General features: G+C 43.5%; 1 protein-coding gene across 5 annotated transcripts in view; it reads left to right on the top strand.

Moving 5' to 3' along the window:
* FRYL (FRY like transcription coactivator) overlaps positions 1 to 26,516 on the top strand; it is a 236,645-nt gene that overhangs the window by 133,054 nt on the left and 77,075 nt on the right. For 3 of the 5 annotated variants that reach the window (XM_084759709.1, XM_084759705.1, XM_084759706.1), the window contains 13 exons: positions 2,357 to 2,436; positions 3,083 to 3,163; positions 5,928 to 6,096; positions 6,253 to 6,345; positions 8,088 to 8,186; positions 9,466 to 9,567; positions 12,847 to 12,891; positions 15,394 to 15,497; positions 15,778 to 15,886; positions 18,298 to 18,384; positions 19,584 to 19,755; positions 20,143 to 20,275; positions 23,282 to 23,389. In XM_084759709.1, the coding sequence (XP_084615835.1) occupies positions 2,357 to 2,436; positions 3,083 to 3,163; positions 5,928 to 6,096; positions 6,253 to 6,345; positions 8,088 to 8,186; positions 9,466 to 9,567; positions 12,847 to 12,891; positions 15,394 to 15,497; positions 15,778 to 15,886; positions 18,298 to 18,384; positions 19,584 to 19,755; positions 20,143 to 20,275; positions 23,282 to 23,389 (1,382 nt within the window). The remainder of the gene's footprint in view (positions 1 to 2,356; positions 2,437 to 3,082; positions 3,164 to 5,927; positions 6,097 to 6,252; positions 6,346 to 8,087; positions 8,187 to 9,465; positions 9,568 to 12,846; positions 12,892 to 15,393; positions 15,498 to 15,777; positions 15,887 to 18,297; positions 18,385 to 19,583; positions 19,756 to 20,142; positions 20,276 to 23,281; positions 23,390 to 26,516) is intronic. The other 2 variants (XM_084759707.1, XM_084759708.1) reach the window with 1 other exon arrangement.

The raw sequence follows: 26,516 nt of genomic DNA, 5'->3' as shown, positions 1-26,516 counted from the left end.
ACTATAGAGCAAATACAGAGTATTTGGGAGAAGGCATAGATTTAAATAAGGCACCTTGCTTTTCATATCACACATCACTGGGGTACCCCTTTCTCCCCAAACCAAGTCATCAAAAATGTGGGGTTACATTATTTTACAGTCTCGGATATCTGGGCCTGGCCTGCGTGCTGAACATTGTGAGCAGTTAACTGAATTCTGGGAGTTGGGCCTGTCATTCAAGCACATCTTGGTTGATACTTAGGTTTGCATCATCTTGTGGCCTGTGTCTGCTGGCTTCAGATAACGGGGCTCAGAGCAGTGATTCCAACAATTTCATTGTTCCCTTTGGGGCTCTGCTAGTAAGCTGTTAATCCAAGAGAGGAAAACTGGTCCTGGGGGAACAAAAGAGCCATGCCACCTGCCTTCATGAGGCTTGGCCTCTTACCGTTCTTCCCCTGACTTGGCCTCGGCGTTTCCATCCCATAGTCATCCATCTGCACTGAGTTCCCAGAAGGTGGGTTTGGCCTTGCCTCCTTTAGAGAAAGGTGGAGCGGGTGAGCAGACAAGGGCAAATCTCCATTTGCAATGCCCCAAAGTTTGCTGGAGAGTATGGTTCTTTAAACTGCACATGCGCTGTAGAGGGAGCGGAAACTCAAGTTTACATAGCAAGTTCATCTGAAAAGTGTGTCACTTAGTGCTCTGCTCTCCTGTCGTCATAACAACTATCCTCTTCGTGGGGACAGCAGGAACTATTTGCAAGAGTCTGTAGAGTGTGTGCGTTCCCTCACAGAAAGCGCGGGTAGGGAGTGAGATTCCAGCCGCTGCCTCAACACCTTCTAGCCAACCGTATAGAGTTCTGCCATGGCTGCCAGTGGCCTGGTGGTTCTGAGACGTCCTAGAATATACAGGAAAAGGAAAGCGGGACATCTGTGCAGCTATGTGGATGTCACCACCCAGATTCATCTTAGTGATAGGATTCTGGTATATAGCAACTGGCAAAGATTTTATGAAAACCTGGAGCTCCTGTGGTTTTGTTTCTCTTCGCGTTGGACCTCGGGTCCTTGGGATTGAATAGGTCGTGGTTTTGCCTAGGGTGTACAGTGAGCATTGGTGTCGTTGTGGCTGTCTGTGTTTGTTGGTTTTAAATGTTTGTTTACATGTGAGCCCACTGCTGAGTTGGCCAACTATAATTTAAACCTAATTACATGGATTTCAAGTTCAGTCCTTTGCTGGCCTCCTTCCTCACTATCCTGCTAATTTTTATCATAGTGTCTTAATTTTAAAAAATGTTTTATATTTGTTTCTATAATGGTGTTTTTCTTGATTTTGAATTTTCTTTTAAGATAGTAATAATACAGTTTATTGTCATCTAGTACTTAATTTTGAATTTATAATTAGCACTAAGATCGGCCATTGTAACCATCACTATGTTTGCTTTTAGGCTTGTAATTGTTACTATGGAAAAGTGGGAACGTGGGCTGCAAAGATAGCTCAGTGGTGAAGAGCTCTTACTGCTTTTGGAGATTCCCAGCACTAATGTTGGGCAGCAGCTCACAGCTGCCTGTAACTCCAGCTCCAGGGACCCAACGCTGGCAGCTTCCATGGGCCTAGACACTCCCATGCACATACCCTCATACATACGCCCAACTAAAAAGAAAATACAAATAAATCTTTTTCCAAAGCAGAGGAAGTATTTTATTCTGTTGTAGTTTTAACCTACAAATTAAATTGACAAAGGACAGACTGAAAGGCAAAAGGGTTTGCTTGATCGGCATATGAAGGCCTTTATAGGAAAGAAATGAAGCAGCAAAGAAGTGTTAGACAAGAGCTTGTATGCCGACCTGGTAGCTTAGGAGAGAAGGCTTTCGGATGTCTGGGGAAATGCCTGGGAGGACATTTGTGTCAGCCAACAGCTGCTCGGCAGGACCTATGTACACAGCCCCATCTCTGGGCTGACATCCTGTCTCCAGTAGTGATGTGCCTTCACCCCTAGATCGGGTGAAATCCTCCAGGCTGTGAAACTCATGCCCTGGCTATGGACAGCCACTTCTCATCCGCCTTGAGCTCAGAACAGTCTGCACCTCACAGTGCTGCATGGGAGTGCTCTGCTGTGATGCCCTCACTTGGCAGTGTGGAAAGACCCTATGCCCCACCAGCAATGCTTAGGAAGCCTCTAACATTATCTCTGACTTGCTATTGTTCTCAGACTTGATGTTCTACCATCAGGTGTAAAATAGTAGCTTGTGCATTTTCCTTGAATTACTTATAAGACATTTATTGCCTTAGGAATAAATGTTTGGTAATATCAAAATGATGAGACTGAATCTGCTAAGTTACTTACGTCTTCCTGACATGATGTCTTTTCTTTAAATTCTAGATTCCTGTTCACCCTGTGCCCGACCCCTTAGTTCATGAGGTCCTAACCCTGGCTTTTAAGCACTTTAAGCACAAGGAAGGGTAAGTGTAGCTGACCTCAGGCGGTTGCTTTTTCTGCAGTCCAGACTCAGGTTGTTTAAGTAAAAATATGAACGCTCTCCTCACCACTCCCGTTTTGGGCTGTCGTAAGGTTGCTGTGTAGATTAGGCTGGCCTTGAACTCTTGACCATTTTGCCTTGGCCTCCCCAGTGCTGGAAGGACAGGCGCGCATTGTCATGTCCTGGCTCTCAAGTTTGAATCTTGTAATGCGTTCAAAGCAATTATCTCCCGATTGTTTTCAGTCTTTCCCGAATATAGGAACACTTTTGTAAAAATAATTCATAGCACTGTGGATTGGATTCGTAAGAGCCAGAGGTTATACATTTCATGGCAAGTTAATGTAAATGAAGAAAACCTGTGTGGTTTTTATCTTGTAAGTGGTCAGCAAAGCTGCTGTAAAATGCTGATAATGAATTTTCTGATTTTTTTTTTCCTTCTTTCTGGCTTTCACTCTATAGCCCAGGCTGGCCTGGGATTCACTGTGTTGCTCATGTTAGCCTCACGCCACGTTCATCCTCCTGCCTCAGCTTCCCGGGTCCTAGGATCACAAGTGTGAGCTGCCGCACCTGGCGAGTGTGTCAGGAGGAAACATGTACTGAAACCCCCCGTGCTCACTCTGTTGTTCTAGATACTCGGGAACCAACACTGGCAACGTGCACGTCATTGCGGATTTATACGCAGAGGTCATCGGCGTTCTCGCCCAGTCAAAGTAAGCTTCAGAAACCGCCATGTGCGCTCGAGAGTGCTTTGTTCTCCAGACACTGCTTCTTTCACACCTGCCCTTTTTGTCCTCAAATTGTCATGAGGCCTACCCGAGCATTGCCCACCCTTGAACTATGTAGCTTGCATTCACTTGTTTCTAGTGTACACACACACACACACACACACACACACACACACACACACACACACACACAGAGTCAGACATTGTTCAGAAGAGTTCAAGAATTGCTTCAGCTCCAGTTTCGTAAGAATTCCATGCGAAATGTTTTATTTTGTCTTAACTTTTCATTTAGCACTCTGGGCAGAGGTAATTGATTTTATTGCTTTCCGGTTGAGTGCTTTTTCTTTCTTAGCCTGCACTGAAGTGAATTCTAATCATCGTGTTTTAATATGAAATAGTTTGCAGTAGCTAGAAAAGGCACCAAATAAGGAAGGATAAAAGATGCCAGAATACTCATGTGCAAGCTGTTGCTCTTTAGAAGGCTCACCGGGCTCTACTGAACCGTCTCCTGTTGGCTAGAACGTGGGTCTCCGGTTGCTCCAAAAACTGGGCGTGTTTGGGTTTGCCTTTGTTCCGACTGGGGAGTGTGTTAGGAGAATAGTGTCAGTTTGCATTTACCTGGGTGGCTTTTGAAGAATCTTTGGTCCTGAATCACGACATAACAGCCATTTTAAATTCTTAGGAAGACAAAGCTTAATTGTCATCAGTGTTCAGCAGTTTGCATTTTAACATTCAGTAATGTACATTATTTAGGACATTTTAATCTTTTTTTAATATGCTAGAGACCTTTGTGTAGTTCATGTCATCAGACTTAGAACATAGCTTGAGTATTTTAAGTGGTCAACCGCGTGCCCCAAAACAAAACCTTAATGTTGAATTCCACTTAGCCCACAATGGTTCCTCAACTCAGGTGATGGGACACAAAATCCTAGGTATACGCAGTGATAGGTTTTTCTTTACATTGCAATTCACGGGGTTCTTAAAAATAAAAACGTGTCTCAGTCTTAGAAACATCAGTCAGAAATTCTAAGTAATAGAGTGGCAAACTAGAGTAACCTGGGAGTGTACTGAGTTACTTGGCCAAGCTGACTCTGCGGCGGGGATAAGGAGTCTAACTCGCTGGGGCCAGCCTTCCTCGTTTAGCCTGTGAGAGAAAGAAACACAGTGCCATAAGACAGCACTGCAGCATTTCCACTCCTGCACATGAGAAGCATGGAGAGCGTGACGGGGCTCACACCACAAGACAGTCACACCCGGGAGCATGGAGAGCTGTGACGGGGCTCACACCACAAGACAGTCACACCCGGGAGCATGGAGAGCTGTGACGGGGCTCACACCACAAGAGGGTCACACCCGGGAGCATGGAGAGCGTGATGGGGCTCACTTCATACGACAGTCACACCCGGGAGCATGGAGAGCTGTGACGGGGCTCACACCACAAGAGAGTCACACCCAAGAGCATGGAGAGCTGTGATGGGGCTCACACCATAAGACAGTCACACCCAGGAGCATGGAGAGCGGTAATGGGGCTCACACCACAAGAGAGTCACACCCAGGAGCATGGAGAGCTGTGATGGGGCTCACACCACAAGAGAGTCACACCCAAGAGCATGGAGAGCTGTGATGGGGCTCACACCATAAGACAGTCACACCCAGGAGCATGGAGAGCTGTGATGGGGCTCACACCACAAGAGAGTCACACCCAGGAGCATGGAGAGCTGTGATGGGGCTCACACCACAAGAGAGTCACACCCGGGAGCATGGAGCGCTGTGATAGGGCTCACACCACAAGAGAGTCACACCCAGGAGCATGGAGAGCTGTGATGGGGCTCACGCCATAAGACAGTCACACCCAGGAGCATGGAGAGCTGTGATGGGGCTCACACCACAAGAGAGTCACTCCCAGAGGGCATTTCCACCAAGAAGTTTGAGAAGAGACTGACGGAGGCTAGGATGCCTTCTAATCTTGTCCAGAGCCATTCTGTGGTTGCAGTGATTTAAGATCAATCTTTGATTGTCTTTGTGGAATTTTGGTTGGTAGTTTTTGTTTTGTTTTGTTTCTAAGACAGGGTCTTAGCCTAGGTTGTAGCCTAGGTTGACCCACAACTTGCTGCATAGATAGCCTAGGTTGGCCTCTTGGCAATCCTGTCATAGCCTCTGGTTCTATTCATGTACCAGAGTGCTTGGCTTTAGATATCTGCTTTAAATATAAGCAAAGAAGCTCTAGTCACACAGATTGGTGGTTTGGACTCAGCATTGGGCTCACATAGTGCAAACCTCCTGATCCTATTTACGTTGGGAGATCAGCACCTTTCTTCTATGCCTCTGTACTCAGGATACTGATTTTCAGTTATCATCAATACCCTACAATTGATTGGTTTGTCTCTTTGAATTAATTTGTTGTCCCTGATCTGTTCCCTATGTAACTGTCATAAGAAACTTTAAAAGGGGCTTTAAAATTTGGAGATTTATTTATATGATGTTTTTTGAGGATGTTATTTGGTGTTATTTTATTGTTATTAATAAATAGCAACAGCATAAGAAAATATCCTCTATGAGCTCCCAACTTTAAAATAAACCTAGAGTGCATCAGCATAGTGTCACATTTTACTGAGTGTGTTTTTCTGGTCCTTCTGATGAGGGCGGAGAAAGGAGACACCTAAGACCAGGATGTACATCCTCTGATTTCGATCGTGTGGGAAGTTAGCGGTTTTGATTCAAGTCCATGATGTTTCTACGTATATTAAAGGTTTCAGGCTGTAAGGAAGAAGTTCGTGACTGAGTTGAAAGAGCTGCGACAGAAGGAGCAGAGCCCGCACGTGGTCCAGAGCGTCATCAGCCTGGTAATGGGGATGAAGTTCTTCCGAGTGAAGATGTACCCCGTGGAAGACTTCGAGGCCTCCTTTCAGTTCATGCAGGTGACAGCTAGTCAGCCCAGCACTGCCTGTTCTTTTTAAATTCAGGCCACCTTGCCCTTAGCTTTGTGATAAAATAAGCAAGTGTCCGTGAAAATGTGATATTATGAATTCTTCAACCTCTCATCAATCTAAACATCCCTTTTTTTCCCTTTCAAGGAATGCGCTCAGTATTTCTTAGAAGTAAAAGATAAGGATATAAAACATGCGCTCGCTGGTTTATTTGTGGAGATTCTCATCCCTGTAGCCGCTGTAAGTATGTCTTCATAGCCTGCAGCATATAAGAACGTACTACCTTTTCTTCCCTAAAACCTCTCCCAAGGCAGTGAGCCGGTGCTGGGCTCTCTTAGCCCCTGTGCACCCGCTCCTCGGAGGACGGTTTGTTATGTTGACTGATGTAGATTGTTTTGCAGATCATTTCATAGGTTCTGATTATTTTCCAGCTATCATCGATGATGGGGTAAACGATGAAAGTTGATTGCATTTTATTCAGATTTTACTCTACTTAACATTTTAGTGAAGATATTTATTTTTATGTTGAGAAGTGAAAGTGCTTGCTTCTGTGCGTTGTCTGGTGGTCTGTGTATTTTTATGAGTTGCCTGATGTGCTTATGCATTGCTATTGCTTCTGGAACATGCTTAGGAGACGTGGCGTAGCCAGAAATTGATTGTTCATCTATCTATCTATCTATCTTCTATCTATCTATCTATCTATCTATCTATCTATCTATCTATCTATCTATCGGTTTTTCAAGACAGGGTTTCTGTGTGTAGCCGTGGTTGTCCTGGAACTCACTTTGTATACCAGGCTGGACTCAAATTCATACAGACCCAAGTGCCTCTGCCTCTCGAGTGCTGGGATTAAAGGTGTGCACCACCACTTCCTGGCTAAGATTGTTTATTAAAAAGAAGTTAAATTGAATATTAATGACAGTGGTTGGCACGGCTTCAGAAACTGCTTTTGCTATTAGCTTAATGCTAAATTAGGAAGTTTTTTTTAATGGGTACAAACAAAACCTGTAAATTAAAGGTTTGCAAATGACCACAGTCAACCTGCTCATCTTTCAGCCTTAAGGTTAGTCCCATAAACTAGACTCACTTTATTAATAGGCAGATAAGGCTATTTTTTTTTAAAGTCAGCCATTATTGTCATCTGTCATCTATAGTGAGTTTTTCCTCAAGTCCATTCACTCTTGTGTATGGGGGGTAGAGCCTCTCCATAGGAATTTTGTGGGGACATGCCTCAACCTCTGTAAAAGCGATGTCTTGTTCCTGAAACATATTACATCTCTAGTGACCTTCGTCCCCTCTTTGGCTGGCTGGCCTGTCTTTATCCCTTCCTTATACAGTGTTTTCCACTTATCAGGAATTCATCTGTGCATAGAAAATAGACACCAGCAAGCCAGGAAATACTCTGTGTGACTCTCGAGCTTATTTCTGGGATGCAAACAGAGAATAAACTTGGATGCAGCATATGTAGGATGTCGTGCTACGGCAGGCACCGTGAAGAACTTACGCGGGTGCACAGAAAGGGGGATTGGCTAAGGGCAGAGGAGTTGAACTTCTAAATAGAGAGTGGTTACATAAGTACCATCTTGAGAGAGATGGCGACAACTGAGCAAGCGCTCGGGAGAGAGGCATGGGAAGATGCTGTGGCTTGTCCAGTCTCCCAGGGACGAAGCTGTAGGAACCAGGGCAGGGAGGCTTGTTCAATAAATGAGCTGGGTTCAGCTTAGAGCTAACTTCCTTATAGAGTTCATCTGAAAGGCCGCTCAGCACCCGCAGGGCACAGGTGGCCCGCCCTTCCACACCCGCTCTGTGTGCTCACCTCATGTCTACTTCAGGTTTGCTTTACAACATGTGGTACGTAGGCCTTCTATGTAAATCTCCATGAATCATTAACTTATTTCAGACCTTGCCAAAAGGTCTCGTAATGCGTTTATAGTTTACCGGCAGTCACCGTTTATCTCCGTTTGTCTTAACTCTTTCCCTAGGCTGTTAAAAATGAAGTCAATGTCCCCTGTTTGAAAAATTTTGTGGAGATGCTGTATCAGACTACGTTTGAACTAAGTTCCAGGAAGAAGCATTCACTGGTATTGAGAAGTATTTCAAACCTTGGTTCACTTTGTTGGGAGTTTTCGTAGTTGACTTATGCCTCCTGTAGCGATCAAAGAGAAGTGCAAAATGTGAAATCTTAAATACCCAGGACAGGGCAGACTTTGCACATGTAGTTTTCCCTGTTCCATTTCAGGTTTTCTACTTTTTATTATTAAGGAAAAAAAGAAAGTTGCCAGGCACAGTGACTCATGCCTTTAATCCCAGTACTTGGGAGGTAGAAGCAGAAGGATCTCTGTGAATTTGAGGCCAGCCTGGTCTATATAGCAAGGTCCAGGACAGCCATGGCTCAATAGAGAAACCCTATTAACAAAGGGGAGGGGTGAGGAGGGAGAGGGGAGAGGCTGGGAGGGAGAGAAAGGAAGGAGAGGGAGGGAGAGAAAGGAAGGAGATGGGGGAGGGAGGGAGGGAGGGAGGGAGGGATAGTTTATTGAGTAATTACAAAGCACCTGCAGGCTGAGGTGTAGCTGGAACACTGTCTTACAGAGATGGCCAATCTTGTTTTACTGCCTCTGTATTTAATGGGTTCTTCAGACTTCCTGTTCTGTGTTTACCTGTCTTGACAGGTGCCTTAAATTTTATTTTACGGTATCTATTGACTATAGTTTTATATTAAACCATAAGTTTTTATTTTATACCGTAAAATTGTATTGGAAAGCATCGTGTTCTAAGACCCATTCCCTGTGTAATTTCATCACTTCTGGTCTGATGCTGACATCACTTTTTTTCTCCAGTAAGCCCATCCACTTCACGTTATTTTTATGCAGTTAGGGAAAGTGTGGAGAGTTGGCCAAATAGTGACCGTGGTGAATCTTACTTGCGCCAGACATTGCCCTAAATGCTTCGTGTTCTTTGGCCTCAGGTCTGAGTAGGATTCTCGCCTCTCGCTTTACATGTTTGGAAAATAAGCCGCAGTAGTCATGTGCTTGGCCATAATCAGCTGGAGCTCAAATGCCAGCCTGTCCCTTGGTCTGTCCCAGAGCTCTGCAGTGGGGAGGGGATGAGATGGGTCCAGGGAAAGGGAAGAACTTGCCCTAACTTGGGAGATGCCAGCTAAGGAATTGGTCTCGTGGGATGTGCCTTGTTCTCAGTTGTCGCTAGTCTATGAAATGATGTTTCCTATTGAAAAGAGGGAGGCTGTATAGGAAGTTTTTCATTTTATTTATTCATTTTTCTTTAAGAGCATGAATGAAACTGTCACTCATGAGTCTTGCACCTTTCCATGAAAAATAATTCTCTTTTCCCTGTCTCTCACAGGCTTTGTACCCATTAATTACCTGTCTTTTATGTGTCAGTCAGAAACAGTTTTTTTTAAATAACTGGCATATTTTCCTACAAAACTGTTTGTCACATTTAAAGGTAAGACACTGTTACATCTCTGACCTGTTGATACTGATGATGATGAGTTCATCTCTGTGTCCACTGAACAGCAAATGGCAAAACGTTGGTTTCTCTTGGTGCATTTGAATAATACAATTGGCAGTCTTTTGTGGACTGTACTTCTGTAGGGAACTGTGTATAGAGATTAATAAACCTTTGCTTGAACATTTTGGTTTGTTTTAATGCAGAATTGTGTATTTTCAAGGGTCATATCATCTTAGGTGTTAGTAGTGATATTTACTTAGAAATACAATTATCAAGAATTATGAATGAACTATTAATCTCGTAAAACCCTCCACATACTTATTTTCTCTTTTGTTCTAAGAAAGATCAGTAATGTTGACTCAAGGCTGATTAATATGCAAAAGCTTTGATCGTAAACTGTCGCTAAACCCTCGGCAGTGAGTGTACCCAGCCGGATCTGAACACAGGGTACCACATCTTCAGCATGCAAGCTCTGAACACACACAGGGTACCACATCCTCAGCATGCAATCTCTGAACATAGGGTACCACATCCTCAGCATGCAAGCTCTTGGAACTGTGACTTGAGTGGAGGGGTACTTGTCACTAATACCATCTGACACATCCCCACTTGTCCTTACTGTCTTCAGTGCAGCCTGTTGAGGGACTGTTTTCTTCCCAGAATGCTCTGCCATCCTAGTCCTCATTTCCTCTTTGGCTGGGGACACAGTCAATGTGTAACCCCAGTGGCGTGAGTATGCTTCATCTGCATGTCTCGTCAATCCAGGGGTCGGGGAGTTCGTTCAGATATTTGTTCCCAAGTGGGAGAAGTGTAGTTGACTTGTAATTTCCCTTCCCGTTCCTTGTCTGAGCTGCACTGGAGACTGAAGGCCTGATGCTTTGACGAGAGTAAAACCGAGGCACAGAGAGGTTAAGTGAAGGTCTCAGGCCATGTGACCCACTGAGTATTGTGAATATCAGGACTCCAGGGACTCCACGGACTTCGAGAATAGTCCCCTGGATATCAATTTCAGCATCTTTTTCATGATTTTATATATTGTCTTCAAAACTGCTCTGACTTCGTAGTAAGGTATATGAAGGATGTAAGTCTTCAAAAAAACATTTTTGCCTGTTCTTCTTATTACACGTGCACTCATTTATTTGATTCCTTCCTACACAAGAATTGAGATAACCTCTTTTGTTATGAAAATCTCCAAGACTAGATCGAGTTGGTTAAACTCTTTATATCTCACAGACAGGGAAGAGACAGTGCCAGCTATTCACATGGTTACCGTTTCTGTCCTTGGTTTGAGAATTCACACGGTCATAGGCACTGATGGGAGTATGCCGATTTCTCCAGGAAGGTTTCTAAGATGTGCATTTAGTGTTCCTGGGAGAGCGCTCTGTCCCACGCAGTCCATACGTTTCTGTTGCTTTGTTGAAGTTTCTTTCTATCTTTATTCCCACCTAACATACTTACAATGCGTTCACAGTGCCTTAAACCAACCCCACCCCACCCCACCTCTTTTTTTTTTTTTTTGTCTTGAGGCTTCCATTTAAAATGCTGTTTTCTTCGACCCCTTACCTCCTGTTTAATATTTCTGGCATATTGTCCATGTAAGTGAATGGCTGTATCGATCTGCCAGGCTACAGGACATAAGAGCCACTTAGCTTAGCCTGAATCTGGATTAGTCACCTTGGCCATTAACCCTTAGCTAACATTAAGGCTCTATTCAGCAGAAATCGTGTGACTTGGCTCCTGCTTGTTCAGCGTCTGAGAATGTGGCTGTTGTGCTCAGTTCTATGAAAGGAGTTTTAAACATTCTAAGAAATGCTATGCCAGTTATGTGTCATAACAAGTTGTTTTTTTTATTTCTCCTATTTGTTGGGACATTAAACGAAAGTTGCCTGATTCAAGTTAATCTCCTGACTTAAAAACAAAAATCCACCTAAAATGTTTTCATTTGATCGACACCACTCCTTCCTAGGATTTGTTTTTTTTGTTTTGTTTTGTTTTGTTTTGTTTTGTTTTTTAATAGTTACTGGATGCCATATGGATAATATCTTGTCATTTTCACTGTAGCTGAGGCAGAACAGGGATAAATGACCTGTGTGTACATCTCCAGCAGTGACAGACATGGCTCTGCATCCACAGTCACCCAGCTTTCAATAGTGCTTGCCCCTTCCGATCTTCATATTGTCCTGGAATGTGCTGAAAGGAATGCTGAGTGTTTTAAGGAAGCTTCTGGACATTATGGCCCAGAGTCGTAAGATTAAGTATAGTGAATTTTCTAGACACAGCTATTGTATAGCCTTAAAAAAAACAAACAAACAATTAACCGTGCCAGGCTGAGGAGATGACTCAGGTAAAGGGTTGCAGCATGAGGAACAGACTTAGCATTCCCAGAACCCATATGGATGTTGGGTAGGCCTTGCAGCTTTCCTATAATCCAGTACTTAGAAGGTGGAGACAGGGGATGGGTCACCAGGACAAATTGGCCACCTAGACTAAAACGGCAGCTTCAGTTCAATTGTGAGACTCTGCCTGTCAACTGGGTGATGTGGAAAGTGATGGAGGAAAACTCCAGAAGTCAGCCTTAAGAAAACGCACACATGCTCACACGCTCGCGCATGCGCGCGTGCACACATATGCACACACTCACACACACCCTCATGCATTCTTAAGCAAATAGTTCTATCTCGCACAGAGATATATAAACATGCCAAGTTGTTGATTTGGTAATCACAATAAGTGGACTTCCTTGCTATGTGCTTATCATGTGTGAAAGAATGGCGCTTCATTTCCACTGGACAGTCAAACTTAAAATTGTCCTCTTAACAAGAATATGTAAATTTCCATTGCTTTATTTTTAGTCAATTTAGGTTCAATCAGTTTATGAGTACCTATTTTAAAGTTTCTGAAGAATTACTAGGAGACAGAGGAATAGCGTAGGAACTATAGAAAAAATAACCCAGCGATTTCCCCCCAGGACTTTATATGTAATTTCTTTCATTTGAATTTAATGTTGGGAGGGAAAGCAGCTAATGAGACATTTTAGCTTTCTCCCAGCTTGAGTGTCAGAGGCTTGCTCCAGGATACCCAAACTTTGGGATTGGATTTTGTTTTTGTTCTTGTTTTGTTTTCTTAGCATTTCTGGCCACTGCCTTGGAAATGTCAAATTTCTTCTAAATAGAGACCTTGGTGAGGAGCTGTCGTGTTTCGTGCTTACTTTCATCTAACATGCATGTGCTGCATCTCATGTTTACGTTTGCTGTCTCACGTTGCTTTATTTAGATGCCATCTAACAACAGTATCAGAAAACAAATAGAAACCCTGCAGGTGAGTGGTGTTGACGTCACCAAGTAAAGTATTGCTTTATTTCCTTTAAGAGCAGCATTTGTGGGTTTTTTGTTTGTTTGTTTGTTTTTTGGTTTTTCTTGTTTTCTTTTTCTTTTGCCCATTGTTGCATTGCATGTCTGAAGTATTTACCCCCAACCTGCTTTTACTGTGTGTGGAAGAGTAGCCCACAGAGGGTGCCCCCTTCAGAAGGTCAGCTGTTACCGCAGCACCAGGAAGATGTGGTGTAGAGGTGGGGGGTGATGATGGAGCCCAGCTGCTGCTGGAGCTTACAGGCTTTACTACTGTGTTTAATTTAACATTATTCAGTTGTTCTAAATGAAGATGTTAAAAGATACCTATCCCAGTAATAGCTTGGGTTTTAGATATGGTTCTGGTGAATGGGTTTTTAAGCTTTTATTCTGGGCTGGAGAGATGGCTCAGAGATTAAGAGCGCTGGCTATTCTTCTAAAGGTCCTGAGTTCAATTCTCAGCAACCACATGGTGGCTCACAGCCATCTATCATGAGATCCGGTGCCCTTTTCTGGCCTGCGGGCAGAATATTGTATAAATAATAAAGAAATAAATCTTTTAAAAAATAAACTTTTATCTTATTGGTTTGGGTTTTCTAACAAAGCAGTCTTTTAAGTTCACTCTAGAGAAAAAGGAATACACACATTAAAGTGGTTGCTATAGGGGTCATGTTTGACTGATGTGTCAAACCTTTGTAGACTACTAAAGTTCTTAGACTTTTATGTAACATTCTGATTTGTAAGGATTTTTTACCTAGAGAATTACACCTTTTTCTTTAAAGCCTAGATCAGTTCAGGATATTTTTTATTCTAACATATTCAGCAAAAATAATTAATTAGTTCCTTTCTATCTTCCTCCTCTCTCCTTCCTTTTCTCTGCTCTGTTCATCATGGATACACTTTACTTTCTGTGGGTTCCACAAATGTCTGGCGCTATGCAGCCACCATCATGGGGTCCTTCAGAGGGTTTTTAAGGCTGAAAATGTCCTCTGTGCTCTCTCTCTCTTTCCCTATCTTCTTAATTTCTTGTTGACCTCTTAGTGTCATATCTGATTTGGGGTTTAAATGGGAGAAAGGAAAGTTATGTTTTATTGATGACATTATTGTAAAAATCTGGTTAGTAACATTCATGAATTACTTGAAACTTTTGCTACTTTAGTAGCAAACAGAAGGCTACCCCAGGAGGAATGTGTGGTGTTTGAGATCACCATGGTCCCTACCATGGAGCAAGGGACCATATATAGACATATGCAAAACCTCATTTGGTCACTAGTGGATAAGTCTATTACCGAACACTCTCCATCTTTTTATTGTTATTGTTGATTTTAATTATTTGTAGTAGAAGTTTGTTATTCTAAACTTTAAAACAAAATAGAACTACGGAAGTAAACAAAGTATTTTTAAGAATTCTTGCTGGATATGGTGTCATATACCTTTAGTCCCAGTACTTGGGAGACAGGCAAGTAGATCTCTGTGAGTTTGAGGCTAGCCTGGTCTACATTGCTAGTTTGAGGCCGGGTGGGCAGGCCTATGTAGTGCTGTCTTAAAGAAGTCTTTGTTAGTTCCCACATATAATTGCTTAACAATATAGAAATCTTCTAGAATGAATACTTAAAAATGTGGGTTTTTAACAGTCAATCTGCAGATTTATTTGTTTCCTGCCACATTTTCAAAACTTGCAGTGTCTCATTGCATGACTGTGGTCATAACAATAGCTAAAGTAAAGAGAAAATTCACTGATAAAACTGGCTGAAATGAAAGAGTTTTCTCATTATAAACCAGAAGGTTCTGATTCTACATAGAAATTAGCAATACTATACTTGACGCTGAGTGGACACTCAGTGCACGACAGGCACTGTTCCCAGCACATCGTAGGCTGTGGTATTCCTGACTGTCTTCTCTCCAGTTAGAGATGAGGACACCACAGAACACAGGAAGTGATGAAAGGACATCTAGGGCTTAGGTATAATCCCAGGGTTTCTGATTTCATGAACAGGCTTCCAAGTCTCAGGTCTATATCTTCTCTCACCAAAAACAAATGTGCTCACTAATATTTGGTGTTATTTCACAGAGTCATGTGACTAATGGTATTTGAGACTTGATCTGCCTATAGACTCCGAATGAATTAAAGGAGGAAAGCTTATTAGTTGTGTCAGTATTGAGTTGTGAACCACTTATCAAGTAGTTTGATGATAGGCATTATCATTTTGAAGTTCTCAGAAATGTTGATGAGATCCTAATATTTGATCGTATTTTGGAGCACAGTGATGAGTTCAGCCGCTTTATTGATGGTCCCTTTTGAGCCATCTATACTTAGCACAACTAAACACAGACTGACTTATTCAAGCTTCTTAGATGGAACCAAACAGGGAAGGTGGGGGCTTTTAGTTGTCGTCAGAGAGTATGTTTGGTCTTAAATGTTTACCAGTATTCTTTAATAAATTTATTCTTATTCTCTTTTGTTTTTAAACAGAATAAAGATCCTAAAATGTCTCGAGTTGCACTGGAGTCTTTGTATAGACTGTTGTGGGTTTATGTAATTAGAATAAAATGTGAGAGCAATACTGTAACTCAAAGGTGAGTGTTCTCTTAAAGTGCACCTAAAATATAAAACCTTGGCAGGTGGGATATGGCTCAGAGACAAAGCGCATGCCTCACACGTCTAGGGCTCCGAGCTCTATCCTCACTTCTAAAAGAAATAAGTAAAAGCTCATACTAGTCATAACTAGTGGAATTTACCCAAGCATTGTGGCGAGGAATCTGAATTCCCCTGAAATAAGGGGCAGCAGGAACTCTTCGTGAGTGTGGCTGCATCGTTACGATCTCCTGGTCATTAAGTCATCTTTTCTGCCTACAGTCGCCTGATGAGCATAGTGTCAGCCCTCTTCCCCAAAGGCTCCCGCAGTGTGGTCCCCCGTGACACCCCTCTCAATATATTCGTGAAGATCATCCAGTTCATTGCTCAGGTGGGTGCTTCGCCTCATTGGCCCTCTTGTACAGGCTGCCAGGGAAAACTATTTTAATAATTTTTAAAAATTTTCTTACACATTTAGAGCCATGTTTTAAAAATATTAATACTATTCAAGAGTGAAAAATAAGTATGCTTAGAAAGTTTTCAAAAATACAGGATGCTAATGATTGTTTTTGTTTGTTTGTTTGTTTTTGAGTGTGACAAAGAATGGAAGGAACCACATGGGTGGACACACATTTAATTGAGGGAAGGTGGCAAAACTATATGATAGTCCTAAAAAAAAAAGTGCCTCTGTAATCTTGGTGTGTCTGTGTGTGTGTGTCTGTGTGTGTACATGTGTGTACCCTCATGAGTGCATGAAAACCAGAGATGTCCTGTATTGCTCTCCACTTTTAGTTTTGAAATTTTAAGGTGTGTGTGTGTGTGTGTTTTGATACTGTGATGGGAACAAACACTTTTCTTAGTTACGATTTGTATTGCTGTCCTAAAACACTACTGACGAAAATCACCGTCCGGAAGAAAAGGTTTATGTCAACTTAAAATTCTCAGGTCCCAGTCTGTTATCAAAGAAAGTCAGGGTAGGAGCTCAAGGGAGCAACCTGGGGGGCAGGGTGGGGGAGAAGCTGTTGCAGAAGCCACGGTTGCTTGCTGGCTTGCTCAGCCTCCTTTCTTATAACGCTCAGAGGTGGCGCCACTGACAGTGAGTTGGGACCTCCTACATCAATTAAGAGAGTGCACCACAGGCTTGCCCACAGACTAATCTGATGGGGGCGCTCAATCCAGGTCTCCAGCATCTTCAGCCAAGGCACTGGCTCTTTACCTTATTTTTGGAGGTGGGGCCTCTTACTGAACCTGAAGCTAACTGATTGGCTAAACTGGCTCTCCAGTCTGTCTGTCTGTCTCCCAGTGCTAGGATTATTTGAATATGTAGACTAGATAGTGGGTCTTTATGTGGGCTCTAGGAATCTGAACTCAAGTCCTCAGACTCGGACAGCAAGCGCTGAGCCATCTCCGCAGTTCACAGCCTAGGTTCGTGAGCACTCACACTAGAATCTGCTATAGCTAATAAAAGGGATCTTTTAAGGAACAGAGGGCTGGAGAGATGGCTCGGTGGTTAAAGGCACTGTCCGCTCTTCTAGAGGTTCTGAGTTCAATTCCCAGCAACCACATGATGGCTCACAACCATCTACGATGAGATCTGGTGCCCTCTTCTGGCCTGCAGGCCTAATGCAGGCAGAGCATTGTATATATAATAAATAAATAAATCTTACAAAAAAAAAAAAAAAAAAGGAACAGAGAGAGCTCACCACTTCCAGGGGGGAAGAAATCAATTCTAATCTGAGGCAGGGAGATTATCAGGCTGTTGGGGAAGCTGCTGCCCTGACCAGAATCCAAGAGTTCTGTGATAGGAGCCCTCCTCTCTAAGGATGCTTGAACGTCATCCTGCTTCTGCTGTGGCCCCACAGCCCAAATGGAAACTTACTCCCTTGTTTCAGAGGTGGCAATCTCCTCCTCTCATGTCCACACCCTTTCTCCTGTGTCTACTTCTTTGTAAGACTTACTTCCCTTCAAGGGTTCCCAGGAAATGTAACTAACTCTCTAGCCTAGCGGAGTAACATTCATTAGAAGAGTATTAAATGGATTTTTGAGTGAGCTGGTCCAAGGTCTCAGTCACATCCCCCTTTGGAACATCAGTCCTGTGCAATAAGTAGACATTCCTGCTCAACTCAGGGAAATGCTGACTCCAGGACATTTTGTTGTGTTCCTTTTGAACTGAAGGCACACCATTTAATTGATCCATATTTGATTTATTCATTTTTTTTTTACAATGAGGGGAAAAAAAGGAACATTTAACTAAAGTGGATGAACATCTATTATTGGATCCTAGAAGAAATGATAATCAACTAAGTATAATGATGAAAAAGATAAATGAAGTGGCTGGTAGTATCCATCTTGTGTTCATAAAGCAATGCTGTTAAGTTGCACCGCTCACCTTTTCTGCTTTCTAGAACTGTGCCCATGACCTCTGGTGAGTTCCCTCACTGCAGTGGTCCTCCAGTCCTGTACCTCAGGTGTTACTGCATCTTCGTTACCCTTTTATTCCCCTGAGATCCCTTTGCTGGAGTGCTGCTTCTCTGGTCCTAACTGCCCTCTACACACTTAGCGTTTGTGGTGGACAGATATTTCAAATTTACCCTACTTATTTGGAACTTAAACCATTGGTATTAGATGATGTATTTTAAGCTCTGTTTCATTATTCATATATGTTTATCTTATTCATTTTGATTTATAGACTTTCTAAGGGCAAAATTTTATATTATTTCCAATATATATATTTCTCAGATAACTTACTTTATATTCTAGCAAGGTACAATGATTTATTAATTAATTAATTTCTTTCCTCAGGAACGTTTGGATTTTGCAATGAAAGAAATAATATTTGATCTTCTCAGTGTTGGAAAATCTACTAAAACTTTCACCATTAATCCAGAGGTAAAAATTTTTTAAATTACATTGCAGTAATATTGAAGCTTTCATGCTGGGAGTAGACGTGTTGGTCCTCCGGGGTTTTTTTTTTCCTACTAATTTCCTTTTTTTAAAAAATAGATTTATTTTTTAATTTTATTAATTTATTCATATTACATCTCAATGGTTATCCCATCCCTTGTATCCTCCCATTCTTCTCTCCCTCCCATTTTCCCCTTACTCCCCTCCCCTATGACTGTGACTGAGGGGGACCTCCTCCCTCTGTATATGCTCATAGGGTATCAAGTCTCTTAGTAACCTGCTATCCTTCCTCTGAGTGCCACCAGGTCTCCCCATTGAGGGGACTTGGTCAAATATGAGGCACCAGAGTACGTGTGAAAGTCAGACCCCACTCTCCACTCCCTCCTAGGGTTTTATGTGATCCTTGTCATCTGTTTGGGACAGCAGCAATGGAGTCACTTTTAAGCTTTGAAAACCATTTTAATGAAAACTAGATAAGAGAATCCACTAGCCCACTTACTAAAATCCAGTGAACCCTTTAGGTATGATCAGTGATCCCATGAAGAAAAGACCCAGAGTACTCCAGTCACATGGTGGGACTCTCTGTTTCCTTCAGGGCTTCTGTGATTCTGTGACTGTGGCTCTGACCCTCTGATATGTGAATTAAGGGAACGCATCAGCACTTTGTCAGATCTAGAAATGAGTAACACTTTAAAGCTTTGTCTTACTTACACAGTGAGCATGAATAACCATTTTACCATCTTCTTGTGTCAGTGTGCTGCATTGCTACCCATTGGCATGCCTGTGCCTGCCGTGTTAATCTCTGGTACAGGCCACCGAGTGACACGCAGGCTGAGACTGTAGGATGCAGGTGGAGAACAGCAGCACATTTACGGAACACGGAAGCATAGAGAACTGGTCAGGTCGGGAGAATGCACTTCTAGCTTGTGGACACCTTAAGTTGTCAGGCAGAGAGAGACCTAAAAAGTCATGGAGGTTGAAAAAGTACAGAGAAGAGACAGTTGACCTCAAAGGGCAATGGGTCTCATCAGGGGATTTGAAACCACATCAGTCTCTGCTGCCTGGGCTGTTTCATAGTGTTGGGCAGAACGATTAGCTCCCTTCTGTCCTTCTCTCTCCCAACCTGCTTAGCACGTACAGTGCATGGCGCTGATTTCTTCCTCTTGGGTCTGTTTTCCCTGAAGAGGATGAACATTGGCCTCAGAGTCTTCCTTGTCATCGCTGACAGCCTGCAGCAGAAAGATGGCGACCCTCCCATGCCCACCACGGGAGTCATTCTTCCCTCAGGAAACACTCTTCGTGTGAAGAAGATTTTTCTCAACAAAACCTTGACAGACGAAGAGGCAAAAGTGATAGGTTAGTGTTGACTGCAATGAATACATTGCTACTGTAATACTGTCCTGTGCAAGTCCATAGTCAGACCTGACGTCCATCATTGCCAAGTGTGGATGCCCCGGTACTGCAGTCATCTGGTGATTAGGTTTTGGTAATGTTTCTACTATCCCTGTCAAGGGTCTTCTTGCTAAATGTGTTTTCTCGTGGGATGCTGTCGAGTATGTTCTGCCCTTCAAATCTGAGTTTGAGGTTCTCTACATAATTTGCATGCAGTGTCCCCAAGAGCACGTCACAGCTGGAACACCTTCTAATGTGACAGCAGCAGGCTTTCTTCGTGGAGAGAGTGATAGGTGGGTGTTCTAGAAAGCAGCTGCGGGCATCGTGGTAATGGTGTGCTTTCCCTCTTAGGAATGTCTGTTTACTATCCTCAAGTAAGAAAAGCGCTAGATAGCATCCTCCGACATTTGGACAAAGAGGTTGGGAGACCAATGTGTATGACCAGTGTGCAGATGTCCAACAAAGAGCCTGAAGACATGATCACGTACGTAGTGAACGCGTCCTCTGTCCCGCTGTTCCAGCTCTCACAGAAGAGCACATAGAGGTCACCTGCTTCCATACAGTTTTTTCTCCTGGACTTCTTATGTGTGGCCGTTTGCTGTAGTTTTTAATGCAGATTCCTTCCACAAGCTCAGTTTTGTTGCTTCATGTGATGCCAAACTAGTATAGATAGTTAGAAAATGCAATAGTGAAGGCTATTTTCATTTCTCACCTGAGTAATCCCCACTAAATGCTGGTAGATATAGTATGATTGGCTGACTTACTAAGCCTGACAAATAATCCTACATATAAAGTGCTGCTGTGAAAACAAATGGCCAGGGGTCCTGTGATTCCGAGCTCTTGTGTCACTGTTCTAGGAAGTAGAGAATGCAAAGGAGAGTAACAAGTGGGCAGCTCTCTTAGGAACCACCTCATCCCCGCTCTCCCCCCCACACACATGCAAATACGCACACACACACACACACACACACACACACACACACACACACACACGATTGGTATTTTTCATCCAGCACTTTTTTTCCCCCATAGGGTAGTATGTTTTATGATAGCCATGCCTCCTGTTTGCTGACAAGTATCAATATTATCTGTAAGGAGGTTTTTAGATATAAATGTAGTTTTAGATGTCCTCACTGAAGGTCTTGGACTATCCCATTGGATGTCTTGCTCTCTGAACTTATTTAATATATGGTCATTGTGCACTGGTATAATGTACTGTCCAGAGAGTTTTCAGATGTGACCGTTTTGTGTGTTTGACTTCCCCTGAGACGTTTGAGGCATTTCCTCCTTTTCACCACAACCGCCATTGCATTAATGTCAACAACTTTACATCTAGTTCCTGCCATGGTCCTGTGAGAGCCTCAAGTGACAGAGGTGTCTAGCCCCTGGTCCGCTTGCTCTCCTGCCGCTCCTTTTACATTTCAATTTGAATTTCCCTTCCCATGGTCTTTAGATAATGAAGGGAGACACATGTGACAATAACTTATTAATTAGAGGCTCCAGAGACGACGCAGAACTCCTAGAGGTCACACAGAGGTTAGAGACCTCACACCAAGAAAAGCACCCAAGGCTGGTGGCTGTTGGATCCAGTGTTGCCTAAACACGTTTCCCACATGGAACCTTAACCAGCATGTTTCAAAGGAGCATCACTCTGTGGCTGAGAGACCATCCCTGTGGCATGTCTGCATGCTGCACTTGAGCATCGGGGTCCGGGAGCCAGTCAAGGTCTATCTAGCTGGTCCCACAGGGGCAGCGGCAGCACCTGGGTTAATCACAGCAGTAGCTGGTGGTCACAGGGAGTGTGTAGAGGTAGACAACAGTAGGGATTTCTGGCATGAATCTAGTTGAACTCACATTTAGAGAAGATGCCATGACAACGTGAAATCGTAAGATTTGCTACGGTTTTTGTTTGTTTGTTTGTTTTCCCCTCCACTTTTATTGTTGGCCCCAGCACCTCTTCGTTGTGCATTTCAGTAAATGTCACATTCTGGGGACAAGCAGACGCTACAGTAGTCCCATACTTGGCTGTGCTTGAGGCGAGTGACAGGTGCACATTGAGCAGTCAGCTATAGCTTTGAAAGGCAGTATGTGCCTGGTCACCCGTCAGGCTGGGCATCTGTTATTTAATCAGGGTCTTGTGGACCAGAGAGTCAGCAGCAATATGTGTGCCATGATTGTTAACACACAGCGGCTGCAGCTTAAACTATGGCCAAGGGGGCTTGTGTCATTTATCTGGCTTGTGGTCCCTCTAGTCCACCCATTTTAAAGCCACACAAAGTGACTACTGTGTAAATATCTCTAAAAAAAGGCTGTACCAAACATCTAGCACATCTTGATTCTTTTCTGCACCAGGATTATTTGGGTAAGTAGAAAAAAACGAGGATGACATTAAGTAAGAAGTTTTTCGTCCAATGCAGATTAAAATGGAAACCAATATATTAAGTGGTTGGGCACTTAAAGTAAAATTAGTGAATAACTTTAAGAATCTATGGTAGAGGAAGTGGTCGCGCAGTGGTAGAGCAGCCATGGATTTGGTTTTTAACATCGTCCTTCATCATAGACACATATATAGTAAAATTAAATTGTATTAACTATCTGTTATTCAGGAGAGACTGGGACTTTAAAACATCAGTGCATTCTAAGTACATAAAACCTAAACATGATACATCAGTGCGTCACAAGAGGGCAAGAACAAACAATATGAATACTGCTTCATGAGAGCATGTGATTATAAAACTAATCATTCCGGTTATTTAATATTCTCATCACTACTTATATTAGTTTCTTATCTGGTTGCTGTGACAAAGTACCCGATCAAAACGACGTGAGGAAGGAAAAGTGTGTTTAAGTTGATGGCTGTAGAGAATGGCGCAGCCTGGTGGGGAAGTCGCAGCAGCAGGAGCTTGGGACACCAGTCACACTGTGTTTATACAATCCAGAAGCAGAGAGCAGCAAACGTGTACACTCCGTGTAGTTCGGGCCCGCAGGTCACGCAGCAGTGCCTCCTACATTCACGAGATGCCTTTTGCCCGCAATTAATCCAGTATAGGGAGTCCCTCAAGGCATGCTGCAAAGTTAACAGGCCATGTTAACCACTACACAGCTATCTGGTAGTAACTAGTATTCAGTCATGCGTGTGAACAGCCAAGATAGCTAAGTTCTTCTTAAATAGTAAAGTGAATAAAACTTTAAGTATCTAAAATTATAAACTTGCTGTGAATGCTTCCTAATTAATGAGGTTAATTATTAGCTTGCCGTTTCCCTGAGTGGTCTCCACTCTTTCACTTATTGACGGTAGCTAGCTGCTGGGTCCCTATGGATTTGCAGGTGCCCCTTTCTTTACTGGACCCGTTAGCCCTGAGACCACACCCCCACTTTCTGTAACTTTTTGCAAAATGGGTTTTTCTAGCCCATGTGATATGCTTCTTACTCTGTTTTGTGTGTGTGTGTGTGTGTGTGTGTGTGTGTGTGTGTGTGATACATTTTTCAGGGGGGAAAGAAAACCCAAAATCGACTTGTTTAGAACTTGCATTGCTGCGATTCCAAGGCTGATTCCGGATGGTATGAGCAGAACCGACCTCATCGAGTTGTTAGCGAGGTGAGTGGCGTTCCTGTCTTGCTGTGGCCGCCACAAAGGCAGCAACAGACAACGTCTTGAGCGTCTGATTTACTTTCTTGATTCTCATCTTTTATCATTCCCCCACTCAAACTTTTGACTTCTACACCTCCCGCGAAGCCCTGTTTTCCAATCCCCTGTCGGGTAGCAGTGCCCTGGATGTACATGACTAACAGCCCTTGCATGGGGCCTCCTTGGCGCTCACTGAGGCTCTCTTCTGTGGTCACCCCATCAGCATCTTCAGGAGTGACAAGACTCACTTGTCTTCTTCTGCTATAGGAGAGCCTGCTACCGTCATGTGTTTAACTTCTCTTCCTGCTCCATTAGGTACAAGCAAAGTTCTATAAAGCGAGCAAACAGCCACTTAAATGACCACACTTAAATGATGTCTCCCTGCCTAATTCCAAGTCAAGATGGCAGCCTGTCAAGGCTCTGCTGTACGGGCGCCATCAGTGACCATGTACTTAGGGGTCAGCCCGCTTTCTCTATGAAGGACCAGACAGTAAACATTTCATTCTGCAGATCATGCCATAGTCTAGCGGTTCTCAACCTGTGGGTCGAGACACCTCTTTGGTGTCAAATAGCCCTTTCACAGGGGTCTCCTAAGACCATCAAGAAACATAGATTGTTTTTTGCATTACAATTCATAACTAGCAAAGTCACAGTTATGAAGTAGCAATGAAAATAAATGTTTGGCCGGGGGTCACCACAACATGAGGAACTGTGTCAAAGGGTCGCAGCGTTAGGAAGGTTGAGAGCCACTGCCACAGTCTGTTTCATGTCTGCGTTCCCTCTGTGGCACCACAGAAGCAGCCAGACCATTTTGCAGGAGCAAACATGACTGGGCATCTGCCTGGAATCAGCCCAGAATCACAGTTGGTCAGCCACACCCTAGCGGAAAACTAAACAAAGTGACTCTTACCAACCGTGAGTGTTCAGCTGTATTGAAAGATGTTTGCTGGTTGCTGGGCAACCACCATATTGTGTAAATAGTGTCTAGATTGCTACATAAACCTGCTCCGGCCCTAGGCGAGAACACCTGGCATTTCACAGACAGGCTTGCACCTCCCTCAGGTGCTGGGGCGGTGGATACAGTGATGTCTGTTTGCTCTGAGGGATCTAAGGAGTCAGGAGGGCTGACCTGAAACTGCACCTTTCCAAAACGTCTCTCTCTTCCCACTGGGACTCGTCCTTGTTTCGTGGCACCAAATGGAACCTAAAGTCTTGCCCATGTTAGGCAAGTACTCTGTAGCTGTATCCCAACCCTTTTGTTTCTGCTTTGCATAGGCTTTATTTTGAAATAGGTCACACTATGCTGTCCCTAGTTGACCTTGATTTCCCTCTGTATGCCAGGCGGGCCTGAACTTGGAAATCCTCCTGACTTAGTCTCTTGAGTACCCGGACATTGATGTTTATGCCAAACATCTCTCTTAATTTTTAATTAAAATTTTAAAAATTCTTAGTATTGTTTGCGCATGCGTACGATGGGGCTGCACATGCATCAGCATGGGTATACAACTTAGAGGGTAACTTTGGGATTGGAGTTGGCCTTCTATGTCCACCTGTGTGTGGGCTCTCAGGATTGAGCTCAGGTCTCCAGGCTTACACAGCAGGCTCCTCTACCCTCCGAACCAGCTCTCCGCTCCTCTCTCTTAATTCTTGCCATAAATTATATTGCAGAGTTAGGTACATGTCATGTGCTGCCACATAACCTCCCAGACTAGACTATGTTACATAGTGAGTTCCCACCTCCAAAGTAAAATATAAACAGAGTGCCGAATTGGAAAGGTGGTTCCCAATTAGGAACCTGAGGTGTCAACTGCAGCATTCTTCCTTAGGAGAGCAGTGAGCGGGTACTACCACATCTGTCCCACCTCTGCTGCACTTGACCTCCATATCTGTGGAAGGTGATTCCACAAGATGATTCTCCCGTGTCTCCCCTCTCACCTCCCCCAGAGCAAAGCTGCCCCTGAGAGGGTCTGGGCAAGGAAGGAGCCAGCCTCTAAGCAGCGAATGGCAGCTTAACTGCTATTCATTTTACTCTTTCCCTGGTGTTGTCATTTTTTCATTGATTTACCTCCACGGCCAGGAAGATTCTAGACTATGGTCTTTGGATTATAATGTCTAGCTCTTCTTTACTCAAGAATAAGGGAAGCCAGAAAGCAAACACCAGAGAAGGGCATGTTGTAAATGTATAGATCTCTGTGAAGTGTCTCGGGAACGACCCTCCCCTGACTCTAAGTAGCCAGGTCCCATTGTTACCGCCTGTGCACGAGCACTCATTAACTCAGGCATGTGTATCCTGAGTCACGCTGATTGGGTGTGAGATACTTAGACAGTCATGGATTTAAAGCCGTGGAGATAACAAGTGTGGATAGCACTGCCACTGTGTCACCCCTGGAGACAGCACACTGGGCTGTGGAGATGCAGCCCCACCATGTGGGTTTTGTGGTGTGCTGCTGCTGCTGCTGCTGCTGCTGCTGCTGCTGCTGCTGCTGCTGCTGCGTGACTAAAACCCATGAGCTGCAGTGTCTCTAGCTTCTCTGTCAGTTGATGGCTGGCTTAGTGAAGACCACATGTGAGTTCAGAAGCCTGTGATATCTCCCTTCTTAATGACATAACCTCCCCCTCTCTCACCGTGGCTAGCTCCATCATTCCATGATGCACACACATATAGTGTGCTTTTAAACTACTTCCTTTGGGTCACTTCTAACTTTAATGTTTTTGGCTTTATTGCCGGCCACTAAAATAATCTTCAACTCCAGATCACGGTGTTTTTTTTGTTTTGTTTTGTTTTGGTATGTTGTTTTTAATGTGCTGGTGTGTCTCACAGCTTTGGAACTGCAGCCATTTTTTTTTTTAATCTATCATTTGTAGCCAGCCTTTGCTACTTTGTGGGTTCCTCTTCCTTCCACTTTTCTCTACATACTTTCTTCCACCTTTTCATCCCCCTAACACTAGATAAGAGAGAATAAAGGACAGAGAGGAAAGGAAAGACTCCCTGAATAAAGTCAGGGGTTGGAAAGGGGGGCGATGTTATTGTTAGACTATTTCCTGCTGATTGGGGCATCCAATTCCTTGGGTCAAGTTTCATTTTTGTCACCAGCAT

The sequence above is a fragment of the Acomys minous genome (genome assembly GCF_964271855.1).
Source record: "Acomys minous genome assembly, chromosome: 15".
NCBI lineage: Eukaryota > Metazoa > Chordata > Mammalia > Rodentia > Muridae > Acomys > Acomys minous.
This window is presented reverse-complemented; position numbering and strand designations above follow the sequence as displayed.